Raw genomic sequence first — 21,481 nt, forward strand, 5'->3', positions numbered from 1 at the left:
CCTGTCTTTTGCCATCATTAGTTCCAGATTATCATCATTTCTTTCTTTTTATACATTAACTTTAAAATTAGCATAAAATAACACGTTTCCTTATATCATTTTTATACATACTTTGTTTTGGCTGGTCCTCCCCTGCCCCTCCTCCTCTTCCTGCCCCTGCCCTTCTCCTTGCTTGAACCCTCCACCCCACCCCATGCCTCTGTATATTTTCATGTCATTTGTACTTTTACTCCCCCCAACCTCCTTTTCTATGACCCTTCTCCCTCATGATCTCTTTCTAGGTTCCTGTCCTATATTCACGTTGCCCCATTAATATACATATGTAAAAATTCGAAGCTAGACTCAACACATTTCTGAGAGCACATGGTATCTGTCTTTCTGAGTCTAGGCTACCTCACTTAATATTTTTCAGATCCACTGATTTTCCTACAAACTTCATTTTTCTTTATGGCTGAATATATCTGTTGTACGTATGTACCACTTTTTCATTGTCTAACCTGCTGATGATGGACTTCTAGGAACTTCCCTTCTATTCTGAAGAGTAGCAACACACATTGATATGCAAATATCTCTGTGGTAGAATATAGAGTCTTTTGGGCATATGCTCAGAAGCTGTAATCATATGGTAATTCTATTTTTAATTTTCTGAGAAATGTCTAGACTGATTTCCATTGTAGCTGCACCAACTCACACTCCTCCGACAATATGTAAAAGTGGCCTTTTCCCCAGCGTGTGTTGTGTCTTTTCTCATTTTTTTGTTATTGTCTTTCTTTTTTTTTTAAATGATGGTCATTCTGACTGAGATGAGTTAAAATCGCTAGGTAGATTTGATCTGTGTTTCCTTGACAAGTAAAGATGCTGAACACTTTGAAAAATACTTATGGGCTATTTGTGTGCTTTTTCTGAGAACTATGTGTTCAGTTCACTGGCTCCACTTATTATTGGCAGTCTTTCATCTTATCTACTTTGCTGCACTGGACATCTAAACAACACCTCCTATTTCTTCCCATTTGATGCTCTGTGTATCTGTCAAATGAGCTTTAAATCTCAAAACAAACTATGTACCTTTCCTGATTAAAATCTCAGTGCCCCGCTGACATCTTGGAGAAAATCAAGGAACCAATTCTTCCACTCTCCTGGCCCGTTCTACACAGCATATCCTGAATACTGTTTGGAGAACTACAGTTGGGCAGGTACATTAGAATACACCATTTGTGAGAAGAGCCCTACAGCCTCTAGCCATCTACTTCACTGTATCTACTATCAACTCCCAGTCAACTGACAGTGATATACTGATATCCCACTATGAACCAACGACTTATGTGGGCATTTAAACAGAAAATGATTATATTTCAGTTTCATCTTCTATAACTAACTTGTAGTTCCTTTGTATTCATTTTTACAGGTAGGTTTTTTTAAAATCATAATGAGAAGATCCAAAGTATTCATTAACTACATTAAATTTTCACATCAAATGAGTATACAAAAGAGTATCTAAAGCAATAATAATAAAAAAAAAAGGCCGCTAGACTATTTGGGGGCAGGTATGCAACATTGCTTTTCCACAGATGGTGTGTACTCAAGTAACTTTTTTAATGGTTCAAATACTTTTGAAACTTTCTACAAGTTATAATCATTTAAAGGAGTTGCTGAATAGATATTCTCAAACTCATAACCCAGCTTAGACCCACCACTTCTTTAAAATTTCTCACCTTGAACTTGCTTGTCATAAACACCACGTGCTCATGTAGTCATTTCTTGAGGCTAGCAAAAGAGGTAGATTTTTCTCATATGAAAGAATGTATATTATTTTTCTTTGTTTTCTGTCTATCTGATGAGATATGTTATAGTACGAATCTTAAAAGGTCTTATTAATTAAAAACAAACCCAGAGCCAGGTATTGGGGTGAATGTTGAAAGATGAGAGAGAAAGAACATGCCACAGTCAACCTCACCTTGCCAACATCCTCAGCTGGTCCTGTTTCCTCAGGCTGAAGCCTCTGAGTCCTCATGCGAATGGATCTCAGCTGAACTGCTGTTCAAAGCTAAAAGCTTAAAAAGGCTCTAGTTCCTGGTCCTCATGCCTTATATACCTTTCTGCTTCCTGCCATCACTTCCTGGGATTAAAGGCGTGTGTCACCATGCTTGGCTGTTTCCAGTGTGGCTTTAAACTGACAGAGATCCAGACAGATCACTGCCTCTGGAGTGTTATGATTAAAGGCGTGTGCTGCCAACACCTAAACTTATGTTTAATATAGTGGCTGTTCTTTTCTCTGACTCCCAGATAAGTTTATTGGGGTACACAGTATATCAACCACAATGTGCCATCATTATGTTTGAACTCACTGAAAACTGAATAGTATGACACCATAATGTAAGTGGTAATGCAGGTGAATTGAGGATCCTCACACCAGAGATCCCATAAAGCAACACCAAACTGTTCTTACTGATTAGATCTTTTTATAACGTGACTACAAAATATTTTAAAATCTGTCGCCAATGGTTTTTCAACACACTGTTGTTGCTCTGCCCTACAGAATACTCTATGTCAAGAGATGTAATGACCTGCTTGCTTGCCTGAACTTACAAAAATAAAAGCTATCCACATAGTCCAAGGAAAACCTTTGTGAAGCTAGGAGCACCATTGTGTCAGAATAATGGTGCATAAACTTCATTTACCCCACTGATGTGAAAATTCTTGGGTAATTTGATTGGCTCTTATGTTATGAACAAAGACTTTATTTTTATAAGATCTTCACATCTCAAAGAATAGCCAGATGGTGATGGTCTGAATAGTTATATATAATTCACATTTGTTTGACCCAGGTGAACAGACACAAAGAGTCTGAAGTAAAATATTTTTAATTTATAATTAAAGTTTAAATGATTAGTACTAAGTTAAATCACTGTGCAAACAAAGCAGCATAAAATTACTATGAAAAATCTCCTTTTCACCTTCATTCCACAATAGCACAGTCATGATAGTCTACAGTGTTACTGCTTCCCTGACTTCTTTCCAGAAGTGATACTCCGTTATCAGATATAACTTGCCTCTGCTGGCACTCAATGCCTTTCCCGTAAAATCAGTTGCAAGTTCTTAACTGTTTAAAAAACAAAAACAAAACAAAACAAGAAAAACACCCTCATAAGGAAGATTGCCCGAATTCGGAATTATTTCTCTTTAAAGAAATAGATTGCTACTTCTAAAAGGGGCAATCTTATAAACCCTAAGTTTTATTTATTTAATAATTCTTATAGTGCAAGTGACATGAAAGTGTTGTGCTTAGATGGACATAAAATGGATACTTGCTTCCATAGGGACTTATTATTTGTTAAAATGTATTGGCATTAAGCAGACAAACATAAAGTTAAGCATACAATTAAAAATTTTACAAATGTTATAAAGGAGAATTACATAGTATTATGACAGGCTTTGAGGGGAGCTGAGAAAACTTTGCCCAAAACATATTGTTTGGTGTAAGGTTTGAGGTATGAATGTGTTATCAAATCTAAAGGATGGAATGTTTTCACAAACATACTAGGTGAAGGAAAACACGCATGGGCTCCTGTGTGAGAAGACACACCAGTTGACACAAATAGATGCCTACTCCAGTGAAACCATGTCTATATTCTTATTTACAGTAATGACCTGTTGAAATTGGCAAATTCACCTCATGTTTGTGACCATGTTTAAGTTGTTAATATAAATATTTGTTTCTTAGACATATATTCTTCTTAAATGTCACGATTATATTGTTTACTGTTTTTCAAAAATGTGGTAAGAACATCAACTACTTCTCAATGTTTGATGATCTTTCTTCAGTTAAGAGTGCCAATGGACAGTTTTAAGTTGAACTTAGGTTTAAGAACAGAACACATAAAATTGAGAAAAAAAATCATTGGAGATAGTTAAGGAATTGGAGAGGAACATATGAGAGGTTTAATTGACCAAAACACATAATATGCATGAATGAAATTATCAAGCTCTAAAAATAAATAAGTGAAAAATTTACAAAAAGAATGTCAACTGGGGCTCCAGAACTGGTAGACTTGGAATATATTCAACAACAGGACATCAATATATAGCTTCATAAAAACACAGTTGCAGCTATAAACAACATTCATACTTAATTCAGACTTGATGAAGTGTAGAGAAGCTGATAAAATTGTATGCATCATATCACACAGTGTTCTTCTCGTAAGACCCCATAGGGAAATATTTCTTTGAATTCTCAGAGTTCACCAAAGTATATTTTAAATCAACTCATTTGTTAACTTACTGGCACATATGCATCTTAAACTGATGTTCTCTTCTTTGAATTCACTCTTAGGAAGCACACAGTGAAATCTCTGAGTTGCTTTTGGCAATTATTCATTAATCAATGGCATGGTGGGTTTGCTTTCATATTGCCCACTATCTTTATGCTATTATTTCCTCCTTTCTGGTGTCTTTATTTTACTTTGCTCTAAATTGTTTTACAATGCAACATTTTTCCTTTTTAGAAGTGATGGAGAAAAGGGGGTTACAAACAAAATATCGACCAAAATAGGTAGAAAATACAAAGAGAAGGAATATATTATCTTTGTATTTGTATATTGGGAAAGCAGCTTATGCTGATTTTTTTTTTTTTTTTTTTTTAGGAAATCAAGCAAGAGAAAAGAACATAAAGTGTAAAACAAAGATCTCCTACCTCTTCTTTATATACCTGGAACGATTGGGAAAGAGAGAGAGGGGAAGAGGGGAAGAGAGGGAAAGGAGGAGGGAGGGAGTGCACATACATACACAGAGACATGTAAATATAAAATATGCAGAAATTGCAAAAGATTAACTTGAGTTATATTCTGTGATCTATTCTCTAAATTATTTTCATTCATATAACAACACATAAAGTTTATCACTACATTTTAATACAAACCTTTCTCATTTTTTTATGTAGTAATCTTTTATTGCAAGTATGACATCATTTTTATTTTACTTATTTTAATTGAAAAATAATTGGATAATTTTCTGATGTTTGCTATCATGTGCAGTGTTATGATAGAGTACTTCCTTGTTTATGCATTCATTATATTCTTAAGCCAAATTTCCATGCTTAGAATTATTAGGGCAAAGGCATGTGCACAAAGTATCAATATATGTAGTTAGATTTCTCATCAACATTTTCCTAATTTATACCCTACACTAAAACCATCTTTTTTTTTTTTTTTTTTTTTTTTTTTTTTTTTCGAGACAGGTTTTCTGTGTAGCTTTGCACTTTCTGGAACTCGCTTTGGAGACCAGCTGGCCTCGAACTCACAGAATCTGCTGCTCTGCCTCCCGAGTGCTGGGATTAAAGGCATGCGCCACCACCACCCAGCTTAAAACCATCTTTAAAAAAGGGTACTTCTCTATACCTCCAACTCCTTTCAATTGTGTATCTTTCTATCACTTGAAAAATGATCAATGAAAAATTGCATAACATATATGTTTTCCATTTTAAAATTCCATAGCTAGCCAGATGAAAAAACTTTAAATATATATTTGTCAGTAGTATTTCTTTAAAAATTGTCTTATGTCTTTTGTCCATTTTCTTTTGCTTTTCACAATTTTACTACTGATTTTGAGTACTAGTTTGTGCTGTGATGTAAAATGTTTATTTCAATAAGCCAATGAACACTATGCATTAACTTACCATATGTACACTGTGTTGGAATGCTGCCCTAACCAGTTCTTACAATTTTACATATGCATGGGTATCATTCTTGACGTCTTTAAGTTCCCCTAATTCATAGTTTATTCATGAAGTAATACCATACCACTTGACGTACTAGCCTATATATGTTCTGAAATCACACTGGTGAATAAAATATTTTTTCTTTTTTCCCCGATATGTGCTTTACTACTCTTATATATACTTAAATCAAATTTCAAGTGAAATAATATTCTAAAATTTTATTGAGACTATGCTGGTTAAAAAAACTTTAAAACCTTATCTGCTTGCAGTATTATACATTTAAAAAATAATTTCATACTGCTTCACTTCAGCTACCCTAGTGAGACTCATCACCCAAGTACACAGGATGTTCTCACAATCATTACCTTAGTGAATTAAGTCAACAACTCAGTTAACCAGCTAATGTTAAAGCAGAGTGTCTTCTTTAGTGAATCCAGGGCACGAAATTGAGAACATAGTGAACATGTCCTTGAACTCTGCCACATTCCAGTGGATTCTCTGAATCCTCAAATGCAGAAGTAAGGATGGAATCTACAGGCATCTGTGTAAATTAAAAAGGTAGACCAAAGTGGTATCTCTTCATTATCACTGTAATTCCCCTCTGCCGTCATATTTTAAATAAAATTATAGGCTGCTTCTTATCAGATAGCAATGGTACCTGCAGATACTACAGTATTATGAAGATATCATCAGCCAAGGACTTTTAAAACTCATGTCTGAATCCTATATTTGAAAAGGGATATGAGTCTATTTTTCTGAGAGACAATATTCCTTTTACAACCTCTGAAGTGAGCAAAATATCACTGGCTCGGTGTGCTTCATAGATATTATTAAGGAAATCAAATATATGCTGTCTGAGAGAGCTCAAACCGAAAAGGCAAGGTCTCATTGTTATTTCCACATTAAAACCTTATCTTTTATTGAACACCCGTGTAAGCCATACTTTATGCAAAGTTGTAAAATACCCAAAGGAAGAGACAATATAGTCAGTAATTAAATTACTGTGGGTAACTACTGAAGTGTAATATACAAAAGAATATTACTCCATCTTTTGTAGGAATGTCTCCAAGGGTGGTCAATATGAATTCAAACAGATACTCTTTATTATTTTTTTTTTTTTAGTTTTTGAGATTATAATATAGTTACATGATATCCCCTTTCCCTTTCCTCTCTTCAACCCTTCTCATGTATCCCCCTTTCTCACTTTCAAATTCAAATATATAAATACACATATGCACATATATACAAATACATATACATATATAAATACACCCTGCTCAGTCCATATGATATTACTTATATGTGTGGATAACTGATTGGTGTGCCCTTCCCTGAGGAAGACTATTTCTCTCTCTCGTACCTAGTATTCCTTAGTGGCCCAAATAGATATTACTTAATTCTTTAAAAGAGATAAGAATTGGGTAGTACAGGTCATAGGAAAGGAAATAAAAAGAACTTTTTTTTTCCAGAAAAAAAGGGGGTTGGTATTAAACACATAGAGAATCTATCTTTGACAAGAATTTGAGTGTTTTGATGGGTTTGGTGGAAGCAGGGGTTGAAAGTAAGATTTTTCTGTAAGATAGACAGGGTTAACATTTCAAAGATTCAGACTAGAAGATTTAGATCTTATCTCCCCAGCTAAGACAAGTTTCTCTAAGATTTCAAACAAGGAGCTGATGTCATTGCTATCTGGCATGTAAAATAAATAGAGGTTAGTGGAGATGGGGGCTGGAGGTCACTTACAGGCTACCACAAATGTTTGAATGTGGTAAGTGCTTCACTTAGCACTGAGGGAAGCGCCAAAGGGAAGGCATGGTACTTCAGAAGTCAAGTTGGAAGATCTCAGTGGTCTCTGACATCCAACATTATGGGAGAAAAAGAGTCCAAGAAAAATCACTGGCTTAAGACGATGGGATAAATGTTGACACCATACATTGAGATAGATCAATAATTACAAATGATTATGCAGGCATCAGAGAAAACCCTGTGTCTCAGTTAATGTCTCACATCTCTCACATGGTACGAGGACACTCATCACAAGTGTATATATATTCAGTCACACAAACTTAGTCAATGAGCTTTTAAAAAGTGTAATGCAAAAGGCCCCTTTCTGTGGGAAAAAAAATAGAATTCCTATTTTTAAAAGTAGAAAATGTTCCTTGGAGTAAAAATAGCCACAGCATCTTTTGAAATATAATACAGTGCTATTTGCTATAATCCCTTAGCAGTGTTGCTGATATGAACTAGAACTATGGCATTTAAGCTATATCATATACTTTTAAATGTGTACTTGGGTAATAGGCTGTGAGATGGACTTAGATTTACTCATATTAGACTTGAGATATTTGAATAATTTAAAAAGCATTAATCTATTCAGATAATTAATTCATGTAATGTTTAAGGATCTTTTTCAAGATACCTCTCTAAATATACATTAAACTAGTGACCAATCTATCAGTCTGTGTGGAGTGTGGGGTATGGGGTGGGTTGAAGTGTAAGAAACTCTTCACAAAGGAAAGTGAAAAAAAATGTTTTCTGAGGTCACCTTTCGCCAACACCCGAAAATTCCAGTTACTCACAAGGCCATGATAATTTTAAATTTTTGATTTTAGGCGATTTTCTGGAAGATGAGAACATTGGCTGTTAAAAGGGGGTCACAAAGCCAGGCATGGTGATATATGCCTGTCATCCCAGCAGGCATGGGATCAGGAGTTCTAGCCAGTTTCAGATACTTAATGAGTTCAAAGCCATCCCTGACTGCATGAGACTCAGTGTCATAATCACACAAAACAGAGGAAAGCAGATGCCCACAATGTGTAAATGTGAATGAGTTATCGAGAGATATGAAATGTATAAACTGCACCTCTGCTTCTGCCAATTAACTAGTTGAGTAATTAAAACTCTCAGGACAGAATTCTTCAAGGGCAAATGAGGGGGCATGTTCAGGTAGGTTAGTTTAACTCTAAGTAATTCCCCTTTGTTTATGGACAACGGTACCTTCCCCCCACCCATGACTGCTGCTAAGTGAGCAATGAAACCCATCTTGAAAGAGATAAGACTGCACAAATATTCCATGTTGGAAGACAAATGCCTATGTGTCTTTCTCTCCACCTATTCTTTTTAAAATCCCCCCCCCACCTTTTTGCCTCCTCTTGTCCACCAATTGCTTGAGAGATGGAAAGTTCAAAGTTTCAGAACCAGATTATAAGGTGATAGACTCACACTGTATTTCTAATACATTAACATCTCAGAACACACTGTCAGACAAGGTATTTCAAAAAGCTAATAAGACAGTCTTTCAGTGGAAGGAAACAAGGAGAGAATGTTTAAATCTGCTTTTTATTAGATGTCTATTACTATTTTGAAAACACATTAAAAATAGAAAAATATGGGCTTTTCTTATGTTGTTAATATTTAGTGTCTTACTTAAATTTTGAATGTGTCAACATTATACTGGCTACAAAAAAATAAAAGAATAAAACTAAGATTTTTTTTCATAAAACCCCCACACTTGAATTTATTGAAACATACAGTGTAAATGACATTCTCAAAAAATTACTTTGGTAATGTGAAACTCAAGATTTGTACCACAGATTATCCTTACACACTTCATTGAAGAAAAATACTGCACTAGAAGTCTTTGATGAAACCAATCAAAACAATGGAGAATAGCTCTCTTAATCCAGAAGAGGAGAGTAAAGTTTGGATTAATATTTTATTAGTGGTGCTTTAATTGTAACTACTGCCTTGCATATACTATCCAAGTGCTCAGCCACTAAGTTACATCCCAGTCCTCTTATTGACTTTAGTAGTACTGAAATATTACAATGTAAAATGTCCTTTCCTATATTAAAAGTCACGTATTTAAAAAGCTAATGTCACATTAATGTTACAACACACTTAGATTTACCTTTAGTATAATGAGAGACTTCAACTGTTTTTTCTCTACCATTCCTAACTCAAATGTCACCTTCATGATATTTATGCCTCTGCCATCTAGAAAGTTTTCATAGAATCAAAAAATCACCTGTGATGTTTGAATATCCAATACTTATTCTTTATTAAGGATTTACAGTTATTGCAAAGTTTTAAGTATACATTACTGATAAAGAAAACATTTTGTTATATAAAGAGAGAAGTTAAAGAGCTTTTAGCAGTTAAGTTAAACAGCTGCAGTAATTTGAAGGGTTTTTAGCTGAAATAGCAAATTTGATACATACAACTTAAAAAGTATTTTAATATTTTTTATGTATTTCATTGAGTCCTCTTGAGAAGATCTATTTTATTATCTTTGGAAATTTCATTCTTCCAAATTTATTCTATATTGATATCAATAAACAAATCTATCTTGTTAGATTCATCTTAATAGAAAATGAATTAGACACAGTCACATTTTCCACGAAATCAAAGGAACTGACCATCATTGTCTGAGATCTGTATCCTTCCTGTTGATATGAAACATTAAAAAGAGATGCCTCTTTCCCATTGCTTCACATATTGTAATTGATGTTCAAAATTGCAGCCAAGATAATAGCTAACAACATCTGGAACAGCTGCTGTACATGCTAGAAATAGCTTTTCAACATATATCTTTCTCAATAATCCATAGGTTATCATTCTTCCTAGCATTCATGAGGAGGCTTTTTTCATACATTAATTGTTACAATTTAAATTCCTATTCAGATCATGGTGTTTAAGTGTGTGTGTGTGTGTGTGTGTGTGTGTGTGTGCATGTGTGTATATGTGTGTGTATACATATTTGTACCCTTTTTGTTCCCTTTTAGAAGGTAAATGAAAGCAAACTGAAGTGTTTTGATTAGCCTTAATGTCTCCAAACACTAATTCATATTTATTATTGTATGCATTATGCAAAGTCAACTAATTCAAAGTTGGTCTTTTGCGATAAGTGATACCAGTTTTTTTTTTTTTTTTTTTTTTTTGAGAGGACAAGCTGAGAATAAAAGTTAAAAGCCCCTATTGCTTCCAGAAGCTTATGCTGTCATTTTTTAGGATGATTTAAGTATCTCCCTTTTTGTTTATTGGGCTTATACTCTGTAGTATAAGTTGATATAAATTTCATGCATGGTTTGACATATTATTGATGCTGTCAACTTATGTCAGAAACCACACATATTTATTTCAGGAAGGCTTTAGCTGAGTCAGGAGACCTGCATTACAGTCCCAATTCTGGCCCTTCTACTCTATGTGATGGTGAAAAAATTACTTGCATCCTCTGGGGCTCAGTGTTCTTGTCTATAAAGTGTATAAAGTGGAGATAATATAGTTCATCTTAGCATTGGATGAACCAACTAAGGTAAGACATGAAACTTCTATAATAATTTTAAAGCATTGCTACCATTTTCTCTAAAGAATGAAAATAATATCTATGCCCTTTTGGAAGCACATTCATTGCAAAATGAATTTTACTCAAGAAAGGATTACATTCAGTGTGTGAACATGTGGGAAATATGCAGCAAGAGATATACAGAATTTAAAGTCATGAATCCCTAAATAGAATGGCAATATTGTATCAGATGAGCCACAATGGAGGCAACATGTAAATATTATACATCTTAGTCTTTCTCTGAACCATTCAACTAAGGAATTTCAGATAGAACAATTAATCAGTGTATAGAGCACAGCAAAAAATAAACTCAAATCAATGATGCAATGCTTCCATTCCAATTAGCTTATTTTTCTCAGTTCCACCCTCCCAAAACAAATCTATTTTATTAAAAATGTAGTCAATTAAGAGATTCTACAAAAGCAATCAACCCACATATTAAGCTAGAATGCTTATTTATTTAATATTTATTGAGTACTCATGACCACATTTTTTTCCACTAATAGGCCAAATATGTAGAATAATTTCCTTGCCTCTATTCTGCTCTTATGGGCCTATATGGTATAACACTCAGCCACGGGGAGGATGACCACCTCTTCAACCAAAGAGTGAAACTACATGTGTGATGGAGCAGTATGTGCTATGTGGATGGCACTTATATATTAATTTATTAATGTCTGCAATCAGTATTAATCATCAAACTTCAAAATGACCTGAATTGAGATTAGCTACAATTCTCATCTTTTGTATCCACAGACTAGGTGTCATCAACAGGGTACCCAAGCAAGCCAGGAGGGAAAAGAGCCACGTGATACATTCCAGTTAGAAGAATGGCCACATGTGAAGGTTAGGATACTGATTGGCTAGATGTTCTTGTTTATAGGAAATACAGCACACAAGGAGACATATGCTCACAGATGCACATCCTCACATAAACATACAGTGGAAAACCATTATTATTTTTGGATAAATTCAACCTATTGTCAGAGCTAGACAAATGATCTCACCCCACGTTTTCCTGTTTACCAAGCCAGTTCTGATGTACAATTACCCATTGTCCAGTATAGGAGGCTGGCTGTAGGGGCATCAGAGTCTGCCTCTGAGACTAGATGACTATCCCACTACGCCAACGAGTGTGGAAGGGATTAGCTACTCCTAAAAACCTTGTGCGACTCTGTGTGTGCATGTATGAAAGTAAAATTGCCTCCCTGTGTGCATGTGCGTGTGTGTGTGTGCGCGTGCGTGCGTGCGTGCGTGCGTGTGTGTGTGTGTGTGTGTGTGTATGTGTGTGTATGTGTGTGTGTGTGTGTGTGTGTGTGTGTGTATGTGTGTGTGTGTGTGTGTGTGTGTGTGTGTGTGTGTGTGTGTGTATGGGGAGGGACCCACGGCCTTAGGACCAAAATCCACCTCCACACTTGAGTTAAGAATGAGGTGATTGCTCAGCCACTGTAATTGTCCTTTACACTACTCATTTCCCCACGGCATCTATTTAAACCCCCAGCTGACTTGTGGTTTCCCTGCCCTGTCTCCCAGAGCACTTTATGTCAAGGGGAAATCACTATAATCAAATCTCCGTGTCTTGCTCGCTACTAACATGAGGTGCTTTCTTACTAGGGTTGCTCACCGGGGACCACTGATCCCATCACACTCCGAGTGTACACACACACACACACACACACACACACACACACACACACGCTCACACACGCTCTCTCTCACACACACCGACGCAGTGTAACTCCCACATCATCCTCACTCCCATTCCTCCTCCTTCCCTCTTGTAAGGATTGCTGAACATTTTGCTCCAAACTCTCCAAGTCACCCACGTGTTTGTTCTCCCCTTGGCTGTTCAATTTACTTCTGGACTTGACAAGAGTTGTTCTCGATCCCTGTGCTGCAATCCCGCGACGAGACTGCTCCACACCCCGTGTGCCCTCTCGGAGCAGATCTGCCTGGCTGACCCCTCCTTTCTGGGGTGAGTGGACAGATTGATGGATGGTTTCCAGGCTTCCACTGCAGACTCCCCCACACCCCCAGCTTTCGCGCCTTCACCCTCCCTCCACTCCATACAAACTGAATTAGGTTTAATCTTACTGCTGGGGTGGGATGGAAACGAGTGGGGAGAGAGGTGTGCATGGCACAAATAAACCAGTAAAACAGAACACACGCGCGCGCGCGCGCGCATTCACACACACAACACACACACACACACACACACACAGTTAACAATCATGCTGTACTTTCGGGGGTCTATTTCACACCTGAATTGTATCTTCTCCGGCAAGGACAGACACGCCCCTGCTCACCCTCCCTGAGTTTCTTGCATTTGACCCTGGATTCCAAGATTGATGGTGACCAACTAATGGGGAGAACTGGAGAAGAGGGGAGGTGACCCTTTGCCTGAGTGGGGGAGGGGACGCTCCCTACTCACCGTCTGAGTCCCTGGAATGATGAGGGCCAGGACATCCTGGATTTCTTCAGGCCGGGCCGGTGACCTGTCTCCACCGCGTAGGAGGTGCGGTCCATGGCGCGGCAGTACAGGTAGCGCTCCGTGTCCGAGTAGCCGCGGTGCCGGACGCGGCTGGCCCCGCTCGAGGCGTAGCGACCACGGGTAGCTCCGGGCGGCGGCGGGGGTGGCGGCAGTGGGGGCGGTGGCGGTGGCTGCAGCTGGGGCTGGGGCGAGGGTGGTGGCGGCGGGGGCAGGTGGTGATGGGGGTGCAAGAGGCGGAACTGGGGCTGCCGGAGCGGGTACTGGTGGTGCTGCTCGTGCCTCCAGAGATGCTTAGGGGCTTTGAGCGCGGCCCCGCCGGCGCCGTCGCTGCCCTCGCCGCTGCCCGCCCGGGCCGGTACGCTGCTGCCCTCTGCCTCCATCCTGGCCGGCTCCGCGCCCCGCTGCCCCGCAGGGTCCACCGTGCTGGCCCGAGCGCCCTCCGGGCTACTGCTGCAGCTGCTTCCCCGAGACAGAAGCTGGGCTCAGCTTCCGACTTGTAGCGGCCAGAGGCTCCAGGCCACCGAGAGGGGGCTCTGTTAGCGGGTGCGATCACTGAAAGCCACAGGGATCCCTGCTGGGTGGACGAGGCAGAGACGCACGCCCGGTGGTTGCTCCCAAGTAACCAAGACTCGGATGCGCGGCTTCTCTGATGGTCGGTTTCTTCTTCCTCCCTCTCTTCTCTTCGTTTCTCCGGGCACTGCCGATGAGATTAGGGACTGTTGGCAGCTGGAGGTACAGAGGCTGTCTCGCAGCTGTAGCCCGCTCTTGAGTCCGGGCACCTGAACCTGGGTCTCAGAGCTGCTGAAAAGTTGGACAGCTCCCGACTGGCCAGCTGGGGCTCTGACTTTCTCCAAAACCACTCCAGCCAGTCAGGAGTCAGGCCCGCACTCTAGATCCTTCCCCCCCCTCTCCCCCCACTGTGCCCGCGCCTCCCTCCCTTTCTGCTCCTTGCTGCCCGGAGGTTTGCTCTTCGCTGCTTGACTAGGTCCTCTCCTCTCACAGAAATGCATTTGATGATTCCTGGCTGTTTCTCAGAGCTTGTTGAAAATGAGCCGCAGGATGCGGGCTTCCAAAGAAAAGGGATGCAACCTGTCAAAGTTGCAAGGAATACTGTGTCTGTGTGTCGCTAAAAAAATTGCATCTGCATGAAGATCTAATATTTTAGATTAATTTAGTCTATCTCTGTGACACAGGATTAAAGATTCTGTGAATTTTCCCTACAGCAGGAAGAATGTTCACTATTTCCTTCTGGAGATGTTCCAAGATAGTGTTTTGGTCCTGGCGAGGAGAGCTAGCTGAAAATAAAGACGAACGGTCTTTTGATTAGAGAGCTAGGGCTGAGCTCTCTGGCCACACTTAAGCTTGGGATATCTTTTCCATTACATACGTCTGGTTATCTTCAGCAGTTGCTACCTTCCGAGCCTGCCTGCAATTTGCTTTTCTGCCACATTTAACAGAACACAGCTCTATTACCAAAGCGTTTGAAAACACACTGTGACATTATTCCACAGAAATAGTCACACTTGATGCTACAGTCTGGATTCAACTTTTATCTCCTAGAATTAATATTTAAACATTAAGATAATTTCAGAGCACTATGAGGACATTTCATGCACTTTTTTTTGATACCGTCATATTCCTTAAAGATCATATGCCATCTCCTCACTATTAATTCTATGATGTGTCATTGTGGAAGTCACCATAGTACACCATCCGTTATTTGTCAGATATTTTGAACTCACAATAAGTCACTGGCAGCTTAATCATTCTGTTCTCTGCAAAAAATCATAGCATGATTGAATATGTACAAGAGTACTTTAAATTGGGAACCTTTGGAGTGCTGAAAAACCAATCATCTCTACACAGTGAATGTTCACTGCAGATGCTATGAAGAAAATAGGAATAGTGAAAATAAATGCTCTTTACATGTAAGAACAGTCCATGAAATATACAAGCATCTTCTTTACCTGGCAACAATTTAATACTGTACACAAGACCCCCAGAGCAGCTGTGATTGTTATTCATGATTGGGCATGTCTTTTGCCTTCAGTCCTCTAGCTTGGGTATTCCGTTCACATATGGGCCATGCACAATTTCTGAGAAAAGAGGTCCAGAGAGAAAGAAGGCAAAATTCCCTGATGCACCCTTTCCCCCATGGAGGATTGAAACTGACCATAACTAAACACACCCTCTCTTGGAAGACACAAGTGTGACAGTGATGAAAGCATTTTTTCTATTTTCTAGAGGAAATTGAACCAGTATCTTCCCAAATGTGAAAAGAAAGAAAATAATAAAGTATTCTGAAGCATAACCTGGTTTTTATTTTCCTATCATTCTTAGCCTTATTAACATCTGGAACCATTTCAAAGAAATATACAAATTCCAACTTTCATCTGAAGTGCTTTCTACCCATTTCCTTTCTCAAACTGTAGCACTGTAACTACCTAAAACTCCTAACTTCTCAGATGCAAATGGTCAAGTAATTTATGATCCCTTTCTCCAGATTAAAGAGAATAATTCAAACCTGACCCATTTCTTATTGTCAGGTTGCTACTTCCTTGTGAGTCAGAAACATTTTCTTTTATCTACAATTGCATTATATTAGAAAAACTTTACTTTGTTCAATACATATAATTAATTACAAGTCAGGAACTGTTTTAAGTTCATAGAAACCCTTTGTGTTATTCTCTACTTGTGGAATGTTCAGATTTCCCTAATTCCTAAGGATTATTGATTTTAATGGGTTGTTGAATAGAATAGAGGTTGCAGGTGGGCCCCTAATTTACCAGTTCCTACTAATGTGGCCTTATCTAAATCATTTGCCTGCCTCCTGTGTACAGAATGGTACTCTCACTAACTTACAGAATCTTATGATTATTTTTAATGAGAACATACAACAATGATTTTAATAAGATAATATAAGCTGGCAATTTTAATGGTTCTTGTAAGATACAGAAGCCTCCCAAGTATCATTTTCATCAGTAGTTAGTAACTTTGCCTGTGCCTTTGGGAACATCAGTTGTAGGGGTTTTACAGGCTGGGTGTTGACTTTTCGGCCAGTACTTACAAACTTTGTCTTTTCAGAATCAGTTGGAGAACTAATTCAGAATATATAGGCACCACTTCCTTAAAGCAGGACAAGACTTGCTCCTTTATGCTTTTACAAAGTTTGCAAGGAATATGTGTTTGAGAATCAAATTTGTGAACCAATACTCTTGCTTGGATTATTAAGTCAGTATCTTAGTGGAGAGGACTCAACATTCTTTCAAAAGGATAATCGTCAGATAGCTTTGCTTATTGGTAATTACACATTCATCCCAATTCTTCATTGCATAGTTACAAAATCATAGTAGGTGCTGTTAGTTAACTTGTCACAAGTCTCAAACACTCCCAGTCAAAAACAGTTTAGTTCCTGGCTCTCATGGAAAAATATATTTTATCCATTACTCTGGTTGCTTCCATGCTCAAAACAAAAACAAAAACAAAAACAAAAACAAAAACAAAAACAAAAACAAAAACAAACAAACAAACAAAACCCCATGCACTGTCCAAAGTTGAGCACTCCATCTCTTCCATTTAAAACCTCTCTATTCATTAATATGGGGAGTCCCCACCTGGCTGAAACAACAAAAAAATGTAAGAAGTTCAGCTGACTCAAATAAGTTACTTCTTCCCTATTGGTTGATCATAGATCTTAGAATTTTATAGGACACAGTCTGGGGCGATCTTTCTGAACTGGTTACCTTGGAGCATTTTTGAATATTATCATTATTTACCATAATCTTTATCTGCATAAAAAATAGAAAATCAGGTGAACAAATAGTGCCCTTTTCCTGAACAAACTCAACTAATTGGTAAGCTGGTACCATGGCCATGAATGAGATAGAGATTATATATTAACCCCCTCTAGTGCCAACACATTTCAAGTCTTCCTTAATGACAAAATCAATCACTCAATGTGCTCCTATTAGCAAGGTAGAACATTCTTGTCAATAATTCCGAGGAACAGAAAGATGTCAATTCACGGCTAACGGAAAGTCAGCACCAGTTCTTTTAGCCCAGAGCACAGAATTACACAGCATGTTGCAACATCCAAGGGCCAATGCCCATTTTGGTGACAAGAGAAAGTCTTCTTGGTGAAGAAGACTTTCATTTTGCATATGTTCTATACCTCTGTGTTGTTTCATTTGTTAAAGGGCTTTCGTTTGGTGCCAATTCATCTGAAGCAAGAAATTCCTTTCTTTGGCGGTTGTGTTACACAAGGCCAAACTGGTGTCTAGTTTAAAATATTAAAATTTTCACACATAGTCTCAGATTTCACCCAAGTCCTCACTATTGAGTGGAAATAGGCATCAGGCATTTCTTTGAGATACAGGAAGTGTTCTTTAGATATATATTAGAATAAATACTATTAATTTTTTTATTTCATTCGGTTCAATTAATGTTGAGCTAAAAACTTCACCTGAAGTATATTTATTTTTGCTTATCACAGTGTTAAATTTGCATCAGCGTGGTGATCTCAAACTAGTTTGTGGATCAGTATCACCAGAAACCTATTTTGTAACACAATAATGACACTTGTCTTCATGGAAAATATTGCTTATCTGTAAATGCCAATTCCCACGAATACTTTGGTGTTCAATTCATGAAAACACACCAACAGATAATGCTCTCAAGAGCTTTGTTTCTTATAGGGGAAATAAGAATAAGCATCCAACTTTAATTTATGGGGTATACATTTATATATCTGCTATTGACAATAGGAGGAATATGGAAGGCACTTTCTGTTGCTGTGCCAAAAACACCTGAGAATATAGCTTTAGAAAGGGAGAATTTATTTTGGCTCATAGTTTCAATACTTTGGTTCATAGTTGCTTGATTCTGTTGTTGCTGAGCTTCTGATCAGGTAAAGCCTCATGGGAACTATATAGAAGAGCAGAGCTATGTACTTCAGGGCATTTGAGAAGCAGAGAATGGAGCAAGGGGCCAGGGATAAGGAATGCCTTTCAAACACACACCTCCAATGGCCTGTTTCCTTGAATAAGGACCTATATTTTAGCTTCAAGAATAACTCAGTAATGCCTTTAATTATTATGAATGCATCAATGGCTTAATCCCTTGATTAAGCCAAAATCTTTGTGGTCAACACTCCCCCCCCACACCACTACCATCAAATCCTCACCTCTCAATGTCACTTTTGTGACCAAGCTTTCAACTCTAAACCACAAGAAAGAATATCCAATTATTAAGTCTTCATGAGTCTTTACAAACAGTAAATGACATCTAAGTTGATGCCAACACTACAAGTACATGTTGAAATAGACTGTTCTCATGCTGTACAAACTCATATATGAAACCTATGGACACCATGTATAGAGACTGATATAAGCAAAAACACAATAGAAGTAAGGGTTCATTGGATATCCTGAAAATGGAAGAAATTTCACAGATCTATGAGGAGTTCAAATGAACAAGTTTGCAGACACCAAGTGAAGAATCACTTCATTGTGTCTCTTCAAGGCAATGGGATAACTGTGCTACATTATTGAAAGGAGCCCTTCTGGGTAAATTGGGTGTAAGGTCTATAGTTGGCATGTGAAATATATGAGTGTAGAGATAAATCAAGGACATTAGAGTAGGAAGAAAACAGTACTACATTGTTTCTGAAAAGACAGTGAAAGGGAGATGATGTTAAGAAAGAGAGGGAGTGAATTGGCCTCGACTATACAGAAGCCAGCATTTCCTTTGTGACATCAGATAAAGAAAAAAGGGCAGAAGTAAGTTCATTACATTCACTGAACATTTCAATTTTGGCACTCTACCAAATATTTTCATACACTATTTTGTTTAATTCGAACAATACTATTTTCCTCACATTTTCAAGTTTGAAATGTCAGCATGTCTTTCAGTAGAGACTAAAAGAACTATGCCAGCCTCTGTGGATATTTGGTGTAGCCAGTGTGACCCTGACTCTACATGAAAAATACCTGTTCATTTAATTGAATGCTTGCTCACTCATTCGGGTCATGTTTATGGAATGCTTAATATGTGTCAAACATTACGTTATAGGGATGCTGAAGACAGTTAAAATTCCTACCTTTCATTTTCCATTGGGAACAGGTAAACACTCAAACTCATAAGTAAATATGTCAAATGATGCTAAGTGCTATGACGTGCATGGAAATAAATTAAGAATTTGGAGCCTTATGGGTGAGTGTGTTCTTTTCTATTGGCTGACCAAGGAGGGCTGTCATGGTAGGGTATCATCAACAGTTGGAACCTGAAGGATGTTAGGAGGAGTAAGTCAAGATTATAGGCTGTGGTCAAGCAAGTGCAAAGAAATTGATGAGCTTGTTATGGATGAAGAATAGTCAGGTCACCAGTAGCCTAGGATGAAGTGAGGTGGAGACTGTTTGGAAATTAGAATATATCAAGGAGGTCCACTTCAATCATGATAAAGACTTTAGATTTCGTGATAATATTTCTATAGTTACACATTGTCAGATTTAAAGGTAGAATTATAATACTCATTTAAATGTGTAGAAAATATTACACTATATTACTTCATTGGAAAAATCTTACTTTATATGAAATAAGAAGGAAAGGGATATCTGAGGTATATAAGTGGAGAAAATATGTTTTATTGGAAAAAATTATGTTTTGCCAAGAAAACTCTTATAAAGACTACTCTATAAGGCAGCAAAGTACAAGTATTTGAAGTTGTATATAATTTTCTTGCTAAAATGAGTCCAGAATGATGGACAGTTGTACAGCTGGCATACACTTAAAATGAGAAGATGTTTTCAAATCCCTCAGAAGATGTTACAGAAGATTTAAAGTGTTTTGTGACATTTGAAGGATAATTACTCAGGTGCTCAATGTCCATCTGTCAAATGTTCCTAAACGCTGACTTTTTGAGAAGGATGTTTAACTTCTGGTGCTTGACAATTAAAAATTTAAAAAGAATCACTATACCTTCAAATGTTGCTCTCAGTCTCAATGATGTATAAAGAGATGGTATAAAAAAAAAAAAAGGTGGTGCTATGAAATTGAGACCAACCACCAAGGGCCGAATAGCTAGATAGTTAATCATTTTAACCAGACACAAAAACATAAATTTAAAATAATATTTCTAAGTTTCAAAACCTCTGAAAAAGGAGATGTGCTGTAATTAATGAATGTTTCAGAATTGAAGGGTTTCAGCCATAACTACAGTTTATTTAGGAGGGAACTATACCTCATAGGGATAGTTGCTTGTCTAATGTCAGATGTCTGTACAGCATCATCACCTACACTTGAGCCCTGGCCAAGCTATACTCGCAAGTGATGATCTTTCTTTATGACAAAGAGGAATAAATTAAACATAGACCTTTGAAAAGCGAAATGGCAATTCAATGCTAACAGTGGATGGATGGTGTAGTGTTTCAGCTAATATTGTTATGCTCTAGTTCTATATGAAGCCACTCATCCACGGATAGCATTAACAATGTATTATGATATCCACATACTGGAGGGTTTCTTTTCTACATGATTCAAAAACAAGCATTGAGACACTGGTAAACTAAACTGTGTTAACATTTAGAACTTGTATTCACCAAAATTGATCAAGAATGTGAGAAACCAGGACATGATATGACACATTACATGTAGTTTGCAAAGGACTATTCCAAAATAAATATTCCTATAAATCACCAAAAACTGAAAAACAGTGAACTACTTCTGGATATTCTACAGAAGAGGAGAGAAAATGTTAATTAGGCAGAAGAAAATGGATCCATATTGTCAGTAATCATACAGGGAGTAGAGGCCACAGTGACTGGGGATTTTTATCTCCATATTTCAGCAAAAAAGCTAGATAATATCATATTTTGTAAAAGATATAGAACAATGGAGATGTAGATCCACGGGTAGTAGCAAACACATTGCTATTATC

General features: G+C 37.7%; 1 protein-coding gene across 2 annotated transcripts in view; it reads right to left on the reverse strand.

Annotated features, from left to right (window-relative positions):
• Pde4d (phosphodiesterase 4D) overlaps positions 1-21,481 on the reverse strand; it is a 912,160-nt gene that overhangs the window by 814,639 nt on the left and 76,040 nt on the right. The window contains exon 1 of one of the 2 annotated variants that reach the window (XM_028885038.2): positions 13,489-17,921. The exons of the other annotated variant lie outside the window; for it this stretch is intronic. Within the exon in view, the coding sequence (XP_028740871.1) occupies positions 13,489-13,928 (440 nt within the window). The 5' untranslated portion in view covers positions 13,929-17,921. Of the gene's footprint in view, positions 1-13,488; positions 17,922-21,481 lie in introns of those variants that run through there. 2 annotated transcript variants of the gene reach the window in all.

Source organism: Peromyscus leucopus, chromosome 11 (assembly GCF_004664715.2).
Source record: "Peromyscus leucopus breed LL Stock chromosome 11, UCI_PerLeu_2.1, whole genome shotgun sequence".
Lineage (NCBI taxonomy): Eukaryota > Metazoa > Chordata > Mammalia > Rodentia > Cricetidae > Peromyscus > Peromyscus leucopus.